This window comes from Oncorhynchus clarkii, chromosome 3, assembly GCF_045791955.1.
Source record: "Oncorhynchus clarkii lewisi isolate Uvic-CL-2024 chromosome 3, UVic_Ocla_1.0, whole genome shotgun sequence".
Classification (NCBI taxonomy): Eukaryota; Metazoa; Chordata; class Actinopteri; order Salmoniformes; family Salmonidae; genus Oncorhynchus; species Oncorhynchus clarkii.
The window spans coordinates 53,922,130-53,944,836 of NC_092149.1; the positions used below are offsets into that span (position 1 = coordinate 53,922,130).

At 42.0% G+C, this 22,707-nt stretch overlaps 1 protein-coding gene across 9 annotated transcripts in view; it reads right to left on the bottom strand.

Moving 5' to 3' along the window:
- Positions 1-22,299, bottom strand: part of LOC139397813 (low-density lipoprotein receptor-related protein 2-like) — a 58,657-nt gene extending 36,358 nt beyond the window's left edge. For all 9 annotated transcript variants that reach the window (XM_071144262.1, XM_071144260.1, XM_071144255.1 and 6 more), the window contains exons 1-14: positions 22,191-22,299; positions 12,683-12,799; positions 10,802-10,912; positions 10,556-10,669; positions 10,229-10,345; positions 9,477-9,620; positions 9,095-9,214; positions 8,843-8,971; positions 8,136-8,305; positions 3,661-3,884; positions 1,074-1,280; positions 722-924; positions 488-628; positions 106-309 (exon numbers count right to left, since the gene is read on the bottom strand). In XM_071144262.1, coding sequence (XP_071000363.1) covers positions 106-309; positions 488-628; positions 722-924; positions 1,074-1,280; positions 3,661-3,884; positions 8,136-8,305; positions 8,843-8,971; positions 9,095-9,214; positions 9,477-9,620; positions 10,229-10,345; positions 10,556-10,669; positions 10,802-10,912; positions 12,683-12,799; positions 22,191-22,299 — 2,110 coding nt within the window. The remainder of the gene's footprint in view (positions 1-105; positions 310-487; positions 629-721; positions 925-1,073; positions 1,281-3,660; positions 3,885-8,135; positions 8,306-8,842; positions 8,972-9,094; positions 9,215-9,476; positions 9,621-10,228; positions 10,346-10,555; positions 10,670-10,801; positions 10,913-12,682; positions 12,800-22,190) is intronic.
- Between the last annotated feature and the right edge of the window lie 408 nt (positions 22,300-22,707).

Genomic DNA, 22,707 nt, shown 5'->3' on the forward strand with positions numbered 1-22,707 from the left:
TACAAACTCAGCAATAAAACAATATTCAACAAATATTTCACTATTTAATTCTACATACAGTATCGAGTCATCAATCCAACCAAATAAAATGTAGGATGCTCTCACCGGTGCCGTCCACTTTCTGTTTGTAGATGATGTCTTTAGCCGTGTCTGAGAAGAAGATAGCATTGTCTTCTGCGCTGAAGTCCACCCCAACAAAATAAGACGGTGTTCCAGTGATAGGGAGGATGACATCCTCCTGAGAGGACAGGTTGAAGGGGATGCCTCGGACAGCCAGCTGGCTGGAGAAGAGCAGGAACTGCCGCACCACTGGAGAGAGAGAAAAGAAGACATCCACCATAAACCTCCAGATAACACACCCTATGTCACACCACATTGGCACTCACAGTATAAAGAGAACATATAAAGGACACTGGACACAAGGACACAAGACAAAGTCCAACGTAAATAGGGAAAAAGCTAAACGCGGTTTGTGTGTTGGTCTTACCAACACATCTCTTGCCATCAGCCTGCAGGTCGTAGCCCATGCGACACCTGCAGCGGTAGCCCAGCCCTTGATTGTCTGACCTGTGGCTTAGAATACAGATCTGCTCACAGCCGCCCGTGGCTGCCCCGCAAGGGTTCGACACTGTAAACACAACACCACATGCACACGCTCAGTCACTGACAGAACATACTGAGGTGGGACAGATCAGAGTATTTATAGCAGTGACATGCTTACCATTTGGTTGTCTTAGTTGGTGTACCACCTGCACTCCATGTGGGGTCTGAGATGTAGGGTAGACCACCTGAGGGTTAGTGTCCCCGAACTTGTTGGCTTTCATCACAGCCATCTTGGTCCAGTCAGTGAAATACACAACGTGCTCAAACATACTGATGCCAAAGGGGTGAGGAATCACAGCACCTCCATGAACCACTGTTTTCCTGAAAGGGGGATTATAAAACAAGGCTATATCCATCCCATTTTGACAGAGATCTGCATTGTTTTCCGTTCTTACATACGGTCTTCAGACATTTGGCCAAACAACATCTGATTTGAGCTCTTTCGTAGGGAAAATATCTGGTATGCTTACCTATGAAGCCCATCATATGTGGTGGTTTCAATATAGTCGTAGCGGCTATCAACCCAGTAGATCCGCTTGGCATCAATATCCAGTGTGATCCCTGCCGGCCAGCCCAATTTAGTCCTGATGATCCCATAGCGATTGGTGCCATCCATGTATGCCCGCTCCAAACCTGGCTCTCCATTCACAGAGTCCCAGTCTGAGAAGAACAGGAACCTGTGAAGAAACGTATTTTGGTTTAGTTAGGTACAGGTCACCAGTACAGTAGGTTGATATGTACTGGATGCAATATAGAACATTGGTAAACTGGATTTCAAGCAGTGAAGTTATTCATCCCTACAGCCATAAAATGACCTGGTAGTCTTAAACAAATCTACTTAGAAACAACCTCACACACATGGTTATGGTCTTAAAAAAGAAGACACCTGTAGCATGTCAGATATACATTTGAAATCTATTACATTTTGAGTTTGCATCCCAATATTACACTTCATGTACAGTAGTAGTCAGAAGTTTACATACACTTTGCAAAAGTTTACAAAACTTGTTTTTCAACCAATCCACAAATTTCTTCACAAACTATAGTTTTGGCAAGTCCATTAGGACATCTACTATGTGCATGACACAAGTAATTTTTCCAACAACTGTTTACAGACAGATTATTTCACTAATAATTCACTATATCACAATTCCAGTGGGTCAGAAGTTTACATACACTAAGTTGACTGTGCCTTCAAACAGCTTGGAAAATTCCAGAAAATGATGTCATGGCTTCAGAAGATTCTGATAGGCTAATTGACATCCTTTGAGTCAATTGGAGGTGTACCTGTGGATGTATTTCAAGGCCTACCTTCAAACTCAGTGCCTATTTGCTTGACATCATGGGAAAATCAAAATAAATCAGCCAAGACCTCCACAAGTCTGGTTCATCCTTGGGAGCAATTTCCAAACGCCTGAAGGTACCACGTTCATCTGTTCAATAGTACGCAAGTATAAACACCATGGGACCACGCAACCGTCATACTGCTCAGGAAGGAGACACGTTATGTTTCCTAGAGATGAACATACTTTGGTGCGAAAAGTGAAAATCAATCCCAGAACAACAGCAAAGGACCTTGTGAAGATGCTGGAAGAAACGGGTACAAAAGTATCTATATCCACAGTAAAACGAGTCCTATATCGACATAACCTGAAAGGCTGCTCAGCAAGGAAGAAGCCACTGCTCCAAAACTACCATAAAAAAGCCAGACTACGGTTTGCAACTGCACATGGGGACAAAGATCACAAGTTTTTGGAGAAATGTCCTCTGGTCTGATGAAACAAAAATAGAACTCTTTGGCCATAACAACCATCCTTATGTTTGGAGGAAAAAGGGGGAGGCTTACAAGCCAAAGAACACCATCCCAACCACTGGGGTGACAGCATCATGTTGTGGGGGTGCTTTGCTGCAGAAGGGACTGGTGCACTTTACAAAATAGATGGCATCATGAGGAAAGAAAATTATGTGGATATATCGAAACAGCATCTCAAGACATCAGTCAGTAAATGAAAGTTTGGTCACAAATGGGTCTTCCAAATGGACAATGACCCCAAGCAACATTGCTTAAGGACAACAAAGTCAGGGTATTGGAGTGGCCATCACAAAGCCTGACCTCAATCCCATAGAAAATGTGTGGGCAGAACTGAAAAAGCATGTGCGAGCAAGGAGGCCTACAAACCTGACTCAGTTACACAAGCTCTGTCAGGAGGAATGGGCCAAAATTCACCCAACTTATTGTGAGAAGCTTGTGGAAGGCTACCCGAAACATTTAACCCAAGTTAAACAATTTAAAGGCAATGCTACCAAATACTAATTGAGTGTGTGTAAACCTCTGACCCACTGGGAATGTGATGAAAGAAATAAAAGCTGAAATAAATCATTCTCTCTACTATTATTCTGACATTTAACATTCTTAAAATAAAGTGGTGATCATAACTGACCTAAAACAGGGACTTTTTACTTGGATTAAATGTTAGGAATTGTGAAAAACTGAGTTTAAATGTATTTGGCTAAAATGTACGTAAACTTCCGACTTCAACTGTATATCACAGAAAAGTGAAATATAACAAAACTGCTGGACATAGAAACACAGAATTTTTGGCGGCTTTAAAAAATATATGTTTATTAATCATGAAATTACGAAAAATATTACTAACATTGCACACATGAGGCCACTAGGTAATTTGACTGCAGGAAAGGCCTACCAAAAGGTGAGACATAAGCAGATTTCCTTTTTTAATTGAATCTGAAACAGATACTCTACTGTCTTTGTCTCTGGGTCTACAGGTGGGCCAGCCCTAAATCCCACCAAGGTAGAACAAGTGTCTACATTTATTATCACTTCCTAGTTTACCTGGAGCCACTTGGCCCAGTCTCCCCTCTCGAACAGTACTATTGGATTACAATGTTGCTCATCACTTTTAATACTGCTCACTAATCCCCCAGGACAATCTTCTAATCTTTCACCCTTATTACTTCCTACCGGTGCAGCATGAGAGAGAGACGGCGAGATAGAGGGATGGAGGGATGGAGGATGGGGAGGTCCCCTCTACTCACCCCACAGTTGGGTCCACGGCCAGCCCTCTGGGGTTTCCCAGATTCTCTGCGATCAGCGTCACCCGGTTACTCCCGTTAAAATCCACCATGTCAATCCGGTTGACGCTTGCCTCCACCATATACAGTTTATTGTTCACCCAGTCCACGGCCAGGTTCTCAGGGTAGTCAACTGATACATTTAAAACCACCTGCATATTGGAACCGTTCATACTCACCGAAAAAACCTGCCCACAAAAGAAAGGATTGTTTTGAAGAGATTAGCCCTTTTGGTGGTTATAGCTCCAGAAAGACATGGAGATATTAAAAAAAAGACATACGAGAAACAGGGATGGGATATGTCACCACAATACCCATAAAATTAGAAGGAAATTACCAATATTAAGGCTGGGTTTTGGTTGTTTGTCTGACTTCCATCTTGTCTGTCTAGTAGCATTCTAGTAGCATATCTGGCATTACTCATCTCGTATATGTATACTGTTTTCTATACTATTCTACGGTATCTCATTCACTTAATAATGTTTACATATCATACATTACTCATTGCGTATGTATATACTGTTTTCTATACTATTCTACAGTATCTCATTCACTTAATAATGTTTACATATCATACATTACTCATCGCGTATGTATATACTGTTCTCTATACTATTCTACAGTATCTAATTTACTTAATAATGCTTACATATCTTCATTACACATCTCACATGTTTTTACCGACATCGCTCGTCCATATGTATATAGTCTTAATTCATTCCTACTTAGATTTGTGTGTATTGGGTATATATTGTGTAATTTGTTAGATATTACTTGTTAGATATTTCAGGGACGTTAGGAACCAATATACACAGGCAGTTAGGAAAGGCAGTTAGGGAAGCAAAGGCTATCTTTTTCAAACAGAAATTTGCATCCTGTAGCACAAACTCCCAAAAGTTCTGGGACACTTTAAAGTCCATGGGGAATAAGAGCACCTCCTCCCAGCTGTCCACTGCACAGAGGCTAGGACACACTGTTACCACCGATAAATCTACGATAATATATATATATTTTTTAATGTTACCCCTTTTTTCTCCCCAATTTCGTGGTATCCAATTGGTAGTAGATACAGTCTTGTCTCATCGCTGCAACTCCCGTACGGACTCAGGAGAGACGAAGGTCGGGAGCATGCGTCCTCTGAAACACAACCCCACTGTAGCCGCACTGCTTCTTGACACAATGCACATCCAACCCGGAAGCCAGCCGCACCATGTGTCGGAGGAAACACCGTACACCTGGCGACCTGGTCAGCGTGCACTGGACCCTGCCCACCACAGGAGTCGCTAGTGAGCGATGAGACAAGGATATCCCTGCCGGCCAAACCCTCCCCTGCGATGCAGTGCCTTAGACCACTGTGCCACCCGGGAGGCCGATAATCGAGAATTTCAACAAGCATTTTTCTACGGCTGGCAATGCTTTCCACCTGGCTACCCCTACCCAGGTCAACAGCTCTGCACCCCCCACAGCAACTTGCCCAAGCCTCCCCCATTTCTCCTTCACCCCTACAAATCAGCCGGGCTAGACAATCTCAACCCTCTCTTTCTAAAATAATCTGCCGCAATTGTTGCAACCCCTATTACTAGCCTGTTCAACCTCTCTTTTGCATCGTCTGAGATCCCTAAAGATTGGAAAGCTAACGCGGTCATCCCCCTCTTCAAAGGGGGAGACACTCTAGAACCAAACTGTTACAGACCTATATCTATCCTACCCTGCCTTTCTAAAGTCTTCGAAAGCCAAGTTAACAAACAGATCACCGACCACTTTGAATCCCACCCAATCCCGCCAATCTGGTTTCCGAGCTGGTCATAGGTGCACCTCAGCCACGCTCAAGGTCCTAAACGATATCATAACCGCTATCGATAAAAGACAACACTGTGCAGCCGTCTTCATCGACCAAGCCAAGGCATTCAACTCTGTCAATCACCACATTCTTATCGGCAGACTCAACAGCCTTGGTTTCTTAAATGACTGCCTCGCCTGGTTCACCAACTACTTCTCAGAAAGAGTTCAGTGTATCAAATCAGAGGGCCTGTTATCCAGACCTCTGGCAGTCTCCATGGGGGTGCCACAGGGCACAATTCTCGGGCCGACTCTTTTCCCTGTGTACATCAATGATGTCGCTCTTGCTGCTGGGGATTCTCTGATTCACATCTACGCAGACGACGCCATTCTGTATAATTCTGGCCCTTCTTTGGACACTATTGTTAACAAACCTCCAGACGAGCTTCAATGCCATACAACACTCCTTCCATGGCCTCCAACTGCTCTTAAATGCAAGGAAAACGAAATGCATGCTCTTCAACCGATCACTGCCCGCACCCACCCGCCCATCTAGCATCACTACTCTGGACGGTTCTGACTTAGAATATGTGGACAACTACAAATACCTAGGTGTCTGGTTAGACTATAAACTCTCCTTCCAGACTCACATTAAGCATCTCCAATCCAAAGTTAAATCTGGAATTGTCTTCCATTTCACAACAAAGCATCCATCACTCATGCTGCCATGCTTTACATACACTTGTACATACCCTTGTAAAACTGACTATCCTACAGATCCTTGACTTCGGAGATGTCATTTACAAAATAGCTTCCAACACTCGACTCAGCAAATTGGATGCAGTCTATTACAGTGCCATCCGTTTTGTCACCAAAGCACCATATACTACCCACCACTGCGACCTGTATGCTCTTGTTGGCTGGCCATCGCTTCATATCCGTCGCCAAACCCACTGGCTCCAGGTCATCTATAAGTCTTTGCTAGGTAAAGCCCCGCCTTATCTCAGCTCACTGGTCACCATAGCAGCACCCACCCGTAGCACGTGCTCCAGCAGGTATATTTCACTGGTCACCCCCAAAGCCAACTCCTGCTTTGGCCGCCTTTCCTTACAGTTCTCTGCTGCCAATGACTGGAACGAATTGCAAAAATCACTGAAGCTGGAGACTCATATCTCCCTCACTAGCTTTAAGCATTAGCTGTCTGAGCAGCTTACAGATAGATCATTGCACCTGTACATAGTCCATCTGTAAATAGCACACCCAACTACATCATCCCCATATTGTTATTTTTTGTTTTGCTCCATTGCACCCCAGTATCTCTACTTGCACATTCATCTTCTGCACATCTATCACTCCAGTGTTTTTGCTAAATTGTAATTATTTCGCCACTATGGCCTCTTTATTGCCTTACCTCCCTAATCTTATTACATTTGCATGCACTGTATATAGATTTTTCTATTGTGTTATTGACTGTACGTTTGTTTATCCCATGTGTAACTCTGTGTTGTTTGTGTCGCACTGGTTTGCTTTATCTTGGCCAGGTCGCATTTGTAAATGGGAACATGTTCTCAACTGGCCTACCTGGTTAAATAAAGGTGAAATAAAATAAAAATAAATTACTGCACTGTTGGAGCTAGAAGCACAAGCATTTTGCTACACCTGCAATAACATCTGCTAATTTTTTATTTAACCTTTATTTAACTAGGCAAGTCAGTTAAGAACAAATTCTTATTAAATTCTTGATTTGATTGATTTGATTTGGGGGTGGCAGGTAGCCTAATGGTGAGTGGTTCTGGTCAGGTATTATTCTGAAACCTCTACCCTACCGATTCAAAGATGGCACCAGTTTCTCAGGCTTGAAGCCTTGGCACCTAGGAAAGGATAGTGCTCTTTTCAGCTCTGGCTCATTTGAAATGAGATCCAGACATCTAAAAAGCAGGATTTTCAGCTGACCTGTTTAAAGAGAAACTGAAGATGTGGAAGTAGCCTACTAGTTTGACCTCCCCAGTTTGTTCACATGCCCTGTTTGTGGACGCCCTGCCCCCCTCCCCACACACACACTTTAAATCAGCTGTCATTCTGCCATGGAGGTAGCTGATCTACACAGATACCCCGCTCCTGGTACGTTTCTGCTTTTCAGCCTCATGGCTGGGGTTCAAACCATACAGAAGCCAAGAGACTGAACAAAGCCCTTTGAGCTGGCCAAAGAATGCATATAACAGGGTGGACATGGTGAAAACAAATACTATACGATCACTTTGAAAATAAGAAAGTTTGAAGAAAGTACACAGAGCTATGTAAACGTTGTACAAGTATATCAGACAGTATCAGCTTTCCTGTTTAGATATTTTTCTACTTCCCCTTCATTATGACCCAGTCATTTTGGTGCCATTAGGTCTGCCTGATGGTACAGTATTAACAGTGGTGGTATCTTAAGAGATCTGTCAAAGTATTCCCTCTCCTTTGAGGGGGGGGGGGGGGGCAGGTTCCTGTACAACTCAAGGATTTCCTCAAACAATGTATTTCTATCTTGTGGACTGTACCTATGGTCTATTATACAGGTAATTATAGTGATGCACTAATTCCTTTAACAGGGCCAGAGGAAACCATTCATGATGGGGATTGGATGAAGTATTTGAGTATTCAAAGACCAGTATTACCTTGTTCTGAATAGTATCTGTCCAAAATACTCTTTTGAGTTGGAAGTGGAAGTCCACCCCGACAACGACGCCTCTGTTCCGGGAATGGACCAGGGTGCGAGAGCTGTGCCCATGGATGTCACCAATCAGCAGGTCTCGGCCATTGGAGAAGATCAGCAAGGGTACTCCAGCTACCGACAGTAGACAAGGCAATCAGTAAGACAACAATATCAGACATTTCCTAATCTCTGGTTAGAAGCATTTATTTTTAGACTTTACCTAAATAATGAGTCATGATTTTACACAGGAGTGGAAGAGATAGTGAATAAAAAACTATACATTTTAGTCAGTCAGCTTCGATACCTGATTCAAATCTAAATCTATGGTAGAACCTTTTTTATTTTCATTTAATCCATTTGATGTCATTTTTAGGAACCCATATGGCCAAGATAATTTGATCTGTACTACTAACAGAGAGAATATCTCCTTGCTGCTAGCCTCATGATCAAAGGCAGAGGGGTCTGTCCATTGGTCAATAGTCATTCACTGGTCCACAGAAGCAAACGACTGGCTAAAACAACACTCGGTGCGCATCAATGCACCAGAAAGCAGAGCAGCCTGGCAGGGGCTGGCAGATAGGAGGCTGGGCTGAGGGGCTGAAGGCTTTGGGCCTGGAGGAATGGGTTTGATATGTTGAAGTATATTGAAGCTCAACCACGGCCACTCACTTGAGATGTTAGCGCTGCAGTATCGGTGCTGCTCTAGGAAATAGCCCTCACGACAGCTGCAGCGGTGGGTTCCCATCCTGTCTTCACAGAGCTGATCGCAGACGCCCCACATCGTACAGTCATCAAAGTCTTCACCCAAGAACAAAATTATAAAAAATGTAATGAGTCAAAAGCACACATCCCAGATTCTACCTCCGGTAGCCTGAGTTTCCAGTTCTTTCAATGTCAATGAGTGAATGGATCAGTATTCACCGATACAAGAGCGGATGTTGTTATTGTTGACAATGTATCCAGAAGGACATGAGCAGGTTCCTCCCTCGGGGGACGCATGACAGCGATGCTCACAGCTCAGTGAGGCACACCTCCAGATACCTGACAACCACAGACAGACACACATTACTCCCAATGGCACTTTTCAAAATAAAGGTTTGTGTGTGTGTGTGTGTGTGTGTGTGTGTGTGTGTGTGTGTGTGTGTGTGTTTGTTTGTGTGTGTGTGTGTGTGTGTGTGTGTGTGTGTGTGTGTGTGTGTGTGTGTGTGTGTGTGTGTGTGTGTGTGTGTGTGTGTGTGTGTGTGTGTGTGTGTGTGTGTGTGTGTGTTTGTGTGCATGTTAAACTGGTTGTATTGTTACTGACTGCAATTGCGCCCAGCAGTGGTGCTGGTCTCATCCTCTCCATCTGGACATTGGGCTTTCCCGTCACACAGTTGGTCCATGGGGATACACAGGCCTGAGGACGGACAGGGCCATTCTCCAGGATAGCACTCACGTGGTATGGCATCTACAGAGAATACAAAGTCATCTTCACTGCCTCTGACCACACCAGAGACAATAGAGAGCAAAAACAGGAGGGAACCACAGAGTTGTACACATGCCACATTCGTGCTTTGCGAAAACAGCAACAGTGTGTGAGGTATGCATTGAAGACAGCAGACTTATCTTCATAGGAATTCACGGGCTGAACTCAAGGGCACTGTGACTCAAACTTCATTGTCTGGGGAAACACTGTCACTTTAAATCACTGGGGTTGGGGTCACATGGGGGCTCGGAAGGTTCTGCAGCCCATCCTCTAAAAACACACTTCAGAGCAGTGTGGAGGAATTCTAAAGCTCTTTGGAGGGCTGAGCCATCTTGTGCCACAAAGAGGCATTTGAATACCACACTTCAAGGTGCACAAGCATAGCGCCTAGCCAATACCAACCATGGAGACCAGAGGTGAATCAGGTTCATACACAACAGCGTTTCTCACTCATTAAAGTGTGCTTCCACTGAACCTGCGTACTGTTTTCTTTTCATGGCTCTGTGTCCAATATTAGAAATGTGTAAAGAGAGATTTGACCAAAGGGACTAGCATCAGGAAGGGGAGGTGGAACTCTGTAGCATCCATACCACAGCCTTTCTCATCTGCATTGTCTTCACAGTCGTCTTCTCCATCACAAAGCCAGACTTGGTGAATACATCGACCACTGGGGCACGTGAAGTAGCTCCCTCTGCAAGCGGGATAGGCTACATGGAGGGAGGGCGAGAGCGAGAGCGAGAGCGAGAGAGAGAGAGAGAGAGAGAGAGAGAGAGAGAGAGAGAGAGAGAGAGAGCACATAGAAGAGGTCAGATTAAGTCCAGGTTAGGGGGAGAATCTATCTGGGGAGTTAAGATAAGAGCTGCAGACTCAAGGTTTTCAGATAGCAGCAATGGTGCAAGGAGGGTAGAGGTACGCACTGCAGTTCTGTTCGTCACTCCTGTCTCCACAGTCGTCGTCGTGGTCACAGACGTAGCGTTGAGGGACACACTCTCCGTTGCCACATTGGAACAGGCCACTGCTGCAGTGCTGTGCTGTAGAAAGCAGACACAAAACCCCTTCAGCAACTGACTGTATTTATAAGTTCTTCATCTCAACCCTGCTGCTCATGTAGAGGGTCTGGCTGAATGCGTGATCATGCGTCACGGCCAGAAGTAGACACTTACTGCAGTTGGACTCGTCTGACGCGTCACGGCAGTCCACGACCTGGTCACAGCGCTGAGTCTGGTTATAACAGGCACCGTTGGCACACCTCAGTTCTGTACACTCAGGGTAGTCTAAGAAGGAAATGAACATGCCAGAACAGGCCAATCATACTAGACCGACATAGAACAAACCCATCTGTGGAATGTTTAAGGAATATAAGGAATCAGCATCAATTCCCAAAACAAATGATTTGTTCAAAGAGGTGTATAACCCTTTCCCCTGTCAAAGGTCAAATGTCTCTAGCAGTCTTAAACATGTCTCAAATGTCAAACGTCAAATGTTTTAAATGTCAGTCGTCTTAAACATTCCTATATAAAGTTCTCATGTACTCAAGCATTAATGAACTTCTTAGGGCTAGGCCCCTTTTTTCTAAATTTCCGCCTGAACGACGTGCCCAAAGTAAACTGCCTGTAGCTCAGGCCCTGAGGCCAGGATATGCATATAATTGGTACCATTGGAAAGAAAACACTTTGAAGTTTGTAGAAATGTTAAAATAATGGAGGAGAATATAACACAATAGATATGGTAGGGGAAAAATCCTATTATAAAATAGCTCCCTTGATGCAATTCCTATGGCTTCCACAGGGTGTCAGCAGTCTATGTTCAAGGTTTCAGGCTTGTAATTTCAAAAACGAATAAGAAATAACCGTTTTTATAAGAGGACACAGTCTTGGAAATCTGTGTTTTTGTGCGCCATGACGAAGTTGTGCACCTGCTAAAATCGGTTTCCTATTGAGCATACTTCTTTCTGAAATAAATATTATAGTTTGATTACATTTTAGGGTGTCTGAGGAATAAATAGAAACGTATTTTGACTTGCTGAAACAAAGTTTAGGGGTAGATTTTCGGATTCCTTTCTCTGCAAATTGAACGAGTGGATTACTCAAATCGATGGCGCCAACTAAACAGACTTTTTGGGATATAGAAAAGGATTTTATCTAACAAAACGACACTACATGTTATAGCTGGGACTCTTTGGATGACAAATCAGAGGAAGATTTTCAAAAATTAAGTGAACATTTAATCTTTATATGTGAATGTATGAAACCTGTGCCGGTGAAAACATATTTTGATGTGCGGGGCCGTCCTCAAACAATCGCATGGCATGTTTTCGCTGTAATAGCTACTGTAAATCAGACAGTGCAGTTAGATTAACAAGAATTTAAGCTTTCAGACGATATAAGACTTATATGTACCTAAATGTTTCAAATCCATAATAACTATTAGAATTTATTTGAATTACGCAACCTCCAGTTTCACCGGAAGTTGTCCCGCTAGCGGGACACCGATCCTTTAAGAGGTTTTACACCCCTGCAATTAGCCAAATGTAACAGTCCGCTGCTAGCAGATCATTATTTTAGCAGCTCTAACCCTGTTTTAATCTCATTAACAGTAGAAGGGCCCACCCCTATTGAACCACCTGGTTACATGTGAAATATACCCTTGGCTGCTCCCCCATGAAGTTATGTTGGCAATTTACCTCTGAAATATAAAGCTGTGTATAGAATTATGTACAGCCGCAAACAAGAAAAAATGCTAAAAGCTAATGGGAGGATAAAAACAGTTACTGTAAGTTTTCTATTAGCACCACAAACAGCCTTGGCATTGTTTTTGACATTGGGAAATTACCAAAGTGTGAGTCTAACATGTCGGCACAATAATGGAATAGCAGCTGACTTCAGCTTGACTAATCCACCAAGGAATCTGCAATCAACCTCTGACAACAAGAAGCATATTGTGGCCATTCTGTCAGTCAGCGAGCCTATTAATTTTACAAATTGATTAAAATGCCAGAGGAGCCTGAGGCAAGAAAGTAAGTAAAGCCACATTGGGGGACTTACGGCAGTCTGTCTCATCAGCCCCGTCGGAGCAGTCGGTCAGCCGGTCACACCTGTACTCCCCTGGGATGCAGGCCCCATTGGTGCAGCTGAACTGTTCACTGGAGCATCTCCTACTAGCTGCAGAGAGATTGAGGAGCAACTTAACCACAAGTGCAACAGTTCTCTACATAGAGTCCTGTGTTTACAATTTGTGACATCTTTCACACTGGTGAAAATGTATTGAAATATTTTGAACTAATTTAAATATTTTGTACACTGTATGGTCTACTCAGTACTTGTGTATTGACTCCCTCTTTTGTAAAGTCACTCAGACACTGGAAATGATCACGTTACATGGGCTAAGGAGACACACAGCACATCCCATTTTAGTTTCCATGTTATCAGCAACAAGAGTCAATATGTACAGTCAGGTCCATAAATATTTGGACATTGACTTATTATTATTTTAGCTGTCTACCACAGCATATTGGAGTTGAAATGAAATAATGAATACGAGCTGAAAGCACAGAATTTTAGGGGATTTACATCCAAATCAGGTGAACGGTGTAGGAATTACAGCACTTTTTATATATGGTCAACACTTTTTAAGCGAGCAAAAGTCATTGGACAATTAGCTGCTCAGCAGTTCCATGGCCAGGTGTGTGTTATTCCCTCATTAGTTAACTTACAAGTAAGCAGATAAAAGGTTGATTTCAAGTGTGACATTTGGAATCTGTTGCTGTTAACCCTCAATATGAAGTCCAAAGAGCTGTCACTGCCAGTGAAGCAAGCCATCATTAGGCTGAAAAATCAAAACAAACCCATCAGAGAGATACACCAAAAAAAAACACCAAAAGGCCCGGAAGACAACGGAAAACAACTGTGGTAGATGACAGAATAATGATTTCCTTGGTGAAGAAAAACCCCTTCACAAAAGTTGGCCAGATCAAGAACACCTTCCAGGAGGTAGGCGTATCTGTGTCAATGTCAACAATCAAGTGAGGACTTCACCAGAGTAAATACAGCGGGTTTCCCACAAGACATAAACCATTGGTAAGCCTCAAAAACAGGAAGACCAGGTTAGAGTTTCCCATAAAACATCTAAAAAAAAAGCCTAATATAGTTCTGGAACGTGGACAGATGAGACAAAAGACAGATGGACAAAGATCAACTTGTACCAGAATGATGGGTAGAGAAGTGTATGGAGAAGGGAAGGAACTGCTCATGATCCAAAGCATACTGTACCACCTCATCTGTGAAGCATGGTGGAGGTAGTGTTATGATGTGGGCATGTATGGCTGCCAATGGAACTGGTTCCCTTGTTTTTATTGATGATGTGACTGCTAACAAGAACAGCAGGATGAATTCTGAAGTTTTTAGGGCTATATTATCTGCTCACATTTAGCCAAGTACTTCAAAACTCGCTTCACAGTGCAGATGGACAATGACCCGAAGCATACTGCGAAAGCAACCCAATACTTTTTTAAGGCAAAGAAGAGAATGTTCTGCAATGGCCAAGTCAATCACCTGACCTGAATCCAATTGAGCATGCATTTCAATTGCTGAATGCAAAATGCCCAAAGAACAAGCAGGAACTGAAGACAGCTGCAGTAAAGGCCTGGCAGAGCATCACCAGGGAAGAAACCCAGCATCTGGTGATGACTATGGGTTCCAGACTTCCGGCAGTCATTGACTGCAAAGGATTTGCAACCAAGTAATAAAATTCCCAATTTAATTTAGGATTGTTAGTTTGTCCAATTACTTTTGAGACCCTAAAATTAGAGGGCTATGGAATTCCTACAAGGTTCATACAATAATTTTGACAAAACCCTTAAATTAAAGATAAAAGTCTACACTTAAAGCACATCTTGATTGTTTTCCTTTCAAATCCATTGTGGTGGCGAACCGAGCCAAAATTATGCAAATTGTGTCACTGTCCAAATAGGTCTAAGTAAGATAATGCCAGATGATTCTTACACAAAAAAAACATTATTACTACTAAAGTTCTCTTCATTCTATATTTTGGACCAAACTTTTTTGTAATACCTTCAGTCCCCAGGTGCATAATTCTCCATTTTCTTAATCAGTTGATCATGATCATGTGTATTTTTTAATTAGGTCAGAAATGTGAAAACATTTTCCGCTCTTATTTTCCCTCTTTACTACTTCCTATGAATAAAACATCTAAACAGTGTTAAGTGTGTTTTGGAATGTCTCTTATTGATGAAGCATGCTGGTAACAGCATTGAGATGACCTGGAGATGAGCGTGCCAGCCATCCTCCAGACAGTTATACAACCCTAAGCACACTCATCCCAAGCCTCCTTTTGATGTTCTCACTGAGTGGCATCTGAGGAGATAAGGTACCACCACTCTACCTTCCCTGACGTTTTCCAGGAGATATCGACTGAGGCAGCATAGTTCAGTGGCAGAGCGTTCTGTCAGACCCATCTGAATTGGAATGTGCAATTCTGATTGTTTCTCTCTGACGTGATTTAAGGCACATGCTGTTCCTTGTCAGAAATGTAATTGGAACACATAGTGGTACCAGGTGGTACCGCAACCCTTAAACCCAAATTCTTTGCTAAAGGAAATGCAAGGTGGTGGTTGGTGGTGTATGTCTGTGGTTGGTGGTCTACAGTGTCTTTTCGACTACCTTTAAACACACTCCCTGGTTGGTCAAATATGTTCTGAAGAGAAAGGTTTTACACCTCAGTTGCAAAACAAACTGAAGACATGGAAATAGAAACAAACAACACTGTGAGAAATAAAATCAGTAATACAAATGGAATGACATTGATTTCTAATCTTTGAATCTAACACTGCCATCCCACCAATCAAATGACACACAAAACACTTAATAAGAAAAAAACATTACATTTCCAAATTTGGACAATAAGATTTTTTGAAAATGATTCATGGAAATGATTCAATTTTCACATAATATAAATGTGTCAATGGGGATATCCATTGATCATTATGTAAAACATAATGTATTAATACATGGATTGTAACTTCTACAACATAGGTGAAATTGCCACAGGGGATGGGGGAATATATCCCCCCCCAATATACAGAACAGTATATTGGGGGGGATCGGTGCCCCGATTCGTCCCCCACAATAACTGATTTAAAATCATACAAAAAAACTTAAATATGTTTTGGTTGGTCACCCCCAGGAGGTCTGGGGGGCCCCCATATAGTATATGAACACGTCATAAGTTACGGCAAAATGTGTAGAATTGCATAATATTTTATTTAAACTGCGAAATGATCTCTCAGCCTCATGTCAAAATGTGTAGGATAGTAGGACATTAGCTTTAAAATGACAAAATGTTCTCTCATCCTCATGACAACATTTTAAGAATAGGATGAGATGGGCTATAAAACAGTACATGTTTATTTCTGTCCCATGATAACATTTTTAGAATTGTAGGTAGGAAATTAGATTTAACATTTTTCTTTCAGCCTCTTGACAAAATGTTTAAAATATCATTACAAAACTGCTAATTTTTCACTCTGCCCCATGGAAAAAAAGCCTGGAAGTAGGTGCCACGGTGCCCCAAATGCGTTAGTCCGGCCCTGTTGGGACGCAATGCGTCACCTCCGCTCAGCCGCACTGTCTATTAGTGCCACTCCCCCACTAATTTCAGTCAGTGTCCCCCCCCCCATTCTCATTGGGTCATAGTGCTGTCAGTTTGGCTCAGATTTAAGAGGAAGTGCGTGAAGTGTGTGAAGTACATTCGTTCTGGTTTCCCCATTGGCTGGAATATTTTGGGGGGCTGCTCCATCGAGTTCAAAACGTTGCTTGCGCTGACCCGGCACCCCTGGCAGGCTAAAATGAATCCACCAAAACAGTACCACAGTACCACGTTGTCATCTGCATTTCTGCCATCAGAAGAAAACTTTTAGAATGACGAGTGGATGCTGACAGATCACGGTCGGGAGACTCGGGAGTCAGGATCAACATTCAACACTACAAGTGTCAGGCTTTGTCCATGGTATGTTCACACTCTTATTACATCTACATCATAATAATTCAACTCAGTCTTCATATTTTGTGTCTTCTTAATATTTGCCTATTTGATGACTTATCTTTCCACTTATCCTTCCACCTTTACTGTGCTTTCAAAATACCCCTCAACATACCCCTCAAGAGAGGCATAATAAGTCATGTCAAACTGTGTAGATTGGAGGAAATACGTTTTAAAATGCTAAATAAAATGACGGGGGAGGACCCCCGGTCCCCCCGTCTACTGTTTGTCGTCCCCCCCCCCCCCCCCCCCCCCAATATCTACACCACAATTTCGTCCTTGTCCTAAAAGCAAATATGCCAAATATGCCTATTTTCATTGCACCAACTAGCTGTACCATCACCAATCAGCATGTGCACTGGGTTTCTATTACCGCAACCTTTCATGTAGTGCTTCTCTCCCACCACAGCTATCAGCCAATTACTTCAAATTCCAAAGGCATATGAGCACGTTACATGATAAGGACTTGCAAAAGATGAAGACACTGGTCAATTGCAGACAAAAATGAACCAACGTGATTAATATACCTACCGGACAATTTTGTGACGGAATAAGAATATTCAATCCCACCACACCATCATGCTAAAAATAAGGCACTCATTCTACTGAGCATTAGTATGATGTCGTCTTTTGATCTTGTGCTGATAAGTTGAAATCTTTCAGGAAACTCCTGCCAACGTACCCTCTGCCTTTTTCTTCTTCTCGTTTAAAATAAAGATCAACTGGCAAAGCATCAGTTGCACAGGTTCTGATGATATGAATCCTTTGGTAGGACATTGACACCAGAAGCTATTCAAGGCCAAAGTGGTATCGTTGGACACTGATATTATGATTCTGCCTACTTATTATAGAACAAGTCTGGCAAAGCATTAACCTCTGACAGGTGAAAAAATAACACTTACAATACGATCGCTACTGAACCAAATGCCAAAAGCCAAAGGAAATGCTCCTTCCTTTTCAAACAGTCATAACGATTTGTAATGAATTGACTTGAAAAATCTCAGCCCATTCAGTTGGCACATTTTGTGTAAGCAGACAGTTTATTATAGGCGAGTCAGTAGTTAATCATCTCTTTTATGTAATGGGCACTTCAAAGATGGATCACTTCCACTTGAGTTGTGGGGTCATGGCTGTGCTACTGCACTAAAAGCCTTGTGAGGCTTCTCATATCATGAGGTTTTGTCTCAGAATAATTAGCCGACACCACCAAACGTCTTTTAAACTACACCGGCCAAATGGGCTTCATATTTAACTCCTTCAGCAGCCAATTGGGAAGCAAGCCTTTTTCCTGCTCAGTTTACTAATGATAACATTGCTCCCCCATTAGCTCAAAGGGTGCCTTTGTTGCGAGGCAATGATCCCGAAGGTTTCAGCATCATCTGTAACATGGCAGGTAAGACAAACGGTGCATACAGTATCGGAGCGGCACAGTGACACCACTGAAAGACATTTGGGTTTATCTCTGTACCCCTGAACAGACAGTTAGTGGTCTCATGCACCATGCCATTACGATCATTGTACTCCGAATATGTAACATTTTTCAATATACGGTAGATATCAGAAGAAAGCCATGGGTGTATTGACAACTCCAAGGATACTACTGAAAATAGTGATTCATTTTGTCTAAAAATGTCATAAAACCATGATCACTCGTTGCTTGACCCAGAAGTAGGATTGCATGTGTCAATGTCCACCAGCTAATCAACAAAACAACTTCTTTTTTTTTTAAAGAGTGAAAATATAATAAATAGGCACCACTGGACTTCAAGTTCAGAGAAAGGACACTCCTAAGAGAGGAAGGACACTCCTAAGAGAGGAAGTACACTCCTAAGACTTCCGAGCAACAATGGGGACGATCATAATCCCTGTATGCTATACATTAGGTTAACAGCTTTCAACAACCTTCGCCAAAAGGAAACCAATATTCTGAGTCCTTCAAATGAAGCCAGTGTTTCCTGACAGTATCAGTTCTGGGAAAGGTGACTGGCAGACTAAAGTGGACTTTTCAATGAATGTGAGCTGCTCTTACATTCAGCCACAGTCTTTTTTTAAAGTCATCGAAGTAACTACAGCTTTCCTTCAGGAATAAATTGATAAATTGATTTTTAAAAGCCTAAATGTAATAACAATGGTCAAAATAGAGGCTATTAAGAGAAAGTTAAGAGAAAAGTGGCCAATATGATGCAAATATACTATTAGGAATCTGTTGTCTAAGGATTGGCACTTTTTTGTTAGTGTCTTTGTTTTGACTGTTTTGTTTAGTTTGGTGTTGTTTTCTTTTTGTTAATCTCTCTGACCATGTCTTTTCTAATTAGCCATCTTAAACCCACAGCAGGTGAGAACCCTACACCATCCACAGTGAAAAATAGCCCTACTACTGCCAAACAAAGAGGAGCAGCAGAGGAATTTTCATTAGAACGATGCCTCCCAATGCCTCAATCCCCACTGTGAAATCACAATGGAACAATGGAAGAGCCAGCAGGGCTGAAACCTCATAACTGGAAATGTCAACACGCCAAAGGGACTATGGAGATGGATAGCAGAATGCAGAATACAGTATAGCTTCCTACAAAAAAAACTAAACCCCACCCCACAAAAAAATATTTTGTCCCTTCCCCAAAACATCTCTTTCCAATCATGTCGGGCCCCTGAAAGAGGTGTAGCCTCTTTCATCACTACCGCCTTGTTTTGGTACGTCCCCTCGCACTTTCTGAATGTGCGTCCAGAAAACGGCTGGCAGCGTGGAGCGCTGGATCCGTCCATCCTGTCAGAGTGAAGTGCTGCTGCTCCATTTCATATGGAAATCAATGCAATAGAATGCAGTCAACTGCTGAACAACTGACTTTGGCTCTTACTGCCTCACACAAAACAGAGAAAAGCCCAAGGGAGTTTGGTAGTGGCATAGGTCCAAAAGGAGGCGAGAAATAGTGTGTGAGGAATGAAGCTGTACTTCGTCGATTTTCTTTTTATGTGTTAAGCTACATTTGACTAGAAATATATAGGAAGCAGCAGAAATTGAGACGTTACATTGCATTACTGCGGGAGGTCAAATGTTTGGGTTCACTGCCTCTGACAGACTGTCACTCAACACAACATGAGCATTGGGTTAGCCTAAACATTGCACCCTATGCATCACATAATAGTCTGGGACCTGGGTTGAGAGCGCTGTATAATGAGAAAGGATTAGTCCTTCATTTAAGCCAACTGTGCTAACTTCTGTTCCCAACTTCTGTTCCCTAATAGAGCGTTACCGTTGTCCAAGGATTTAGGCCTAAACCGGAAAAGGGCACAGCATGTGTGAGGTTTAGTATGCACATGCTGGCCAGGTTTTTTTTTGCCCCATGTGAAATTTCAACATCAACCCACAAGTGTTTTTAGTTGTGACATGCTGTAGCACAAATAAACTAAAAATAGGTTAAACTCAATTATTGAGAAAAACAAACTGAAAACACCTATTTGAAATAGTAGGGAATCCAAATAAGACAAGCCCAACTCCCATTGTACTATACAACGTGTGTACCACTGACACAAAACATCTTGTTGATCCTGGTTTACTTTGCATCCATTTTTTTCTAAATCAATCACGCATGTTTCTCATAAGACCCTGAATGACCAAGGCTGTTTGTGGCAAATGATTGAGGTTTGAAAGAGACTGAAAGACACCCAATATTCATACAATTAACCAGCAAAAACATGTTTTCAACAGCACAATCTGCATGCTAGCAAAAGATGGTCAACTAGCCATGACGGAGGTTATTCAACCACCAAGTCCAGTTCCTTTGTTACCCATTACTGTAACATTAAATCGCCCTACAAGTGTGTCACATTATCCATTATGCTGACACACACATTTTACAACACTTTCAAAGCCTCTTGATAATGAGCAACAAAAGATTGTCTGTCACACATTAAAAGATCATCAAGCTGACCTAACAGAAATTAGGCTCAATGGATTAGCGAAAGTAACCTGTCCTCCTGCACCAAAGCCCTTTTAGTAATTTCCTCTCAAACATGCTGAATGAATATGGAATAAATCAACAATTTCTGCCTCACATTTCTAAGGAGCTCAACAGGTGCCATGATGCAAACTGCAAAAGATGCAGGAAGTGCATGATGCTCTGTTGCTTGTCATGGAAATGCACAACTGAAACAGATGACTTTGATTACCTGTAAACTTGAATTATTTTTTAAACCTATGAGGACACAAATTGTTGGTACATCATCAGTTGTAAGGGACAAACCTGCTAATTATTAACTTGCCAATGCTGACAAAGCCCTGATTTGATTCAATATTATAATTAATTCTGACCAAGACCGTTCAGATCCTCAGCTTGCACATATTGTGTACTAAAAAATGCCACTGGATCATTTAAAATTGCTACATTTGATTAAATTATTTGTGTCTTTTTTCATGTATTTTGTGTTACTTTCTTATTTTGTATTGTCTTGGAATGTAGACTATTTGGCCTAACTCAACAGCTGGTAAAAATGAAGAACTAACATAGTCTATTTAGCCTGGGATGTTTACGTGTGAGGTTGCAAGAACATTCCTCTTGTTGTTTACATGCCCTCTTTTGCCCGTTGTCCGTTAGGTAGAAATGGTCGCTTTCATGCAGCAGCAGCTGCAGCGTAATTAGTTGCTTGATTCACACTAAGGAGCTTACATACTCAGGGTTGAGCAAAAATAAAGTAGATTACAATTTCAGCAGTGTAGGCCTAGGGTATAACTAGGCCTACAAGAAAAACACAAGAGTATTTCAGATATATCAAGCCGGATATATTATTCGTTTCTACCGAATTTGAAAGAAAATGGGCTCTTAAATTACAGCTATGTCATTAGTTATCATTTTTATGGGTTGCGCACTAGGCAAGCTGTTGAGTTCCTCTTAGTATTTGTACCAGTAGCTATAGTCCACACAGATTGTCAGCAAATCACATGCCCGCGTCTGTTACCTAGCAACGGCAAAGCTCAGGCAAAAGTTATCCAAGAACTTCAAATCTGTCTGAGGGAGGCTTTTTGCGCAATACAAGCTGTAATAATGCTTTAGAGTAAAATAGTTTTGTTAAAGAATTTAAATATTGTAAACTATATTAATAAATTCTGTATTTATTGGCTTCCCCAAAAAAATATTTGTATGGCTGGGAAAAAAACTGACCAAAGAGTTTGTAGATTTGTCACAATCTGATTTTGTTTTTAAAGAAATTGCACATCACTTTTTATTATAGGCCTACAAAGTGCCCAACAATTCCAATAGGCCACGCATTGCACACACATGGCTAACTTACATGGCTTGTTGTTCTGATAGATAGGCAAACAATCTAATATGGCTGTCAACAAGATTATTGTTTGCCTATCAACATTTTAGTTAAATCATGTCCTCAAAAAACAGTCCCCTTTAATGGTTGACATTTCCTTTTCGAATGCAAATATACAGAAACATATCATAGCAGGTTCACAATAAAGGCTGTGTTTAAATGAGTTTAGGAGACTCTTACCTTGTGAATGACAACGGAAAGTACACAAAATTAATATAATAAGAAGCTTTGCAAGCACTGCTCTCCACATTCTGATGATGGGTCCCGGCTGTTCTGTCCAGCTCCTCATGAAGCCGGGCAGATGGAGGTGCTCTAGGGACTGGGATGCTGCTGCTTGTCTCTCTCTTTCTTGTCCCGCTAGTTGACAAAAAGGGGCGTGTACAAAGCCAGATACCGTCACTCCCCCAACCCCTGCCCTCCAGATAAATCACTTATTAAACCGCGCGCCCTGGAATCTGCATAATTTCTCTGACCGGACTGTCTCATTTGCGCGTGATTTCGCATTGAGTTGTCCATCAGACAGCTGATAGGATTTGTCAACATTAGTAAAATAGTAAAGCAGCATTGTATTGTTTCATTGTCTAACCAATTACTCTCGAAGTAAATCAAATTAACATAGATTAGCCTAAAAATAGCCTATTCACAAATTCCTAGCGGCAATCTGTTTTTGTTTTTTTAATTGAAGGATTAAGACCTA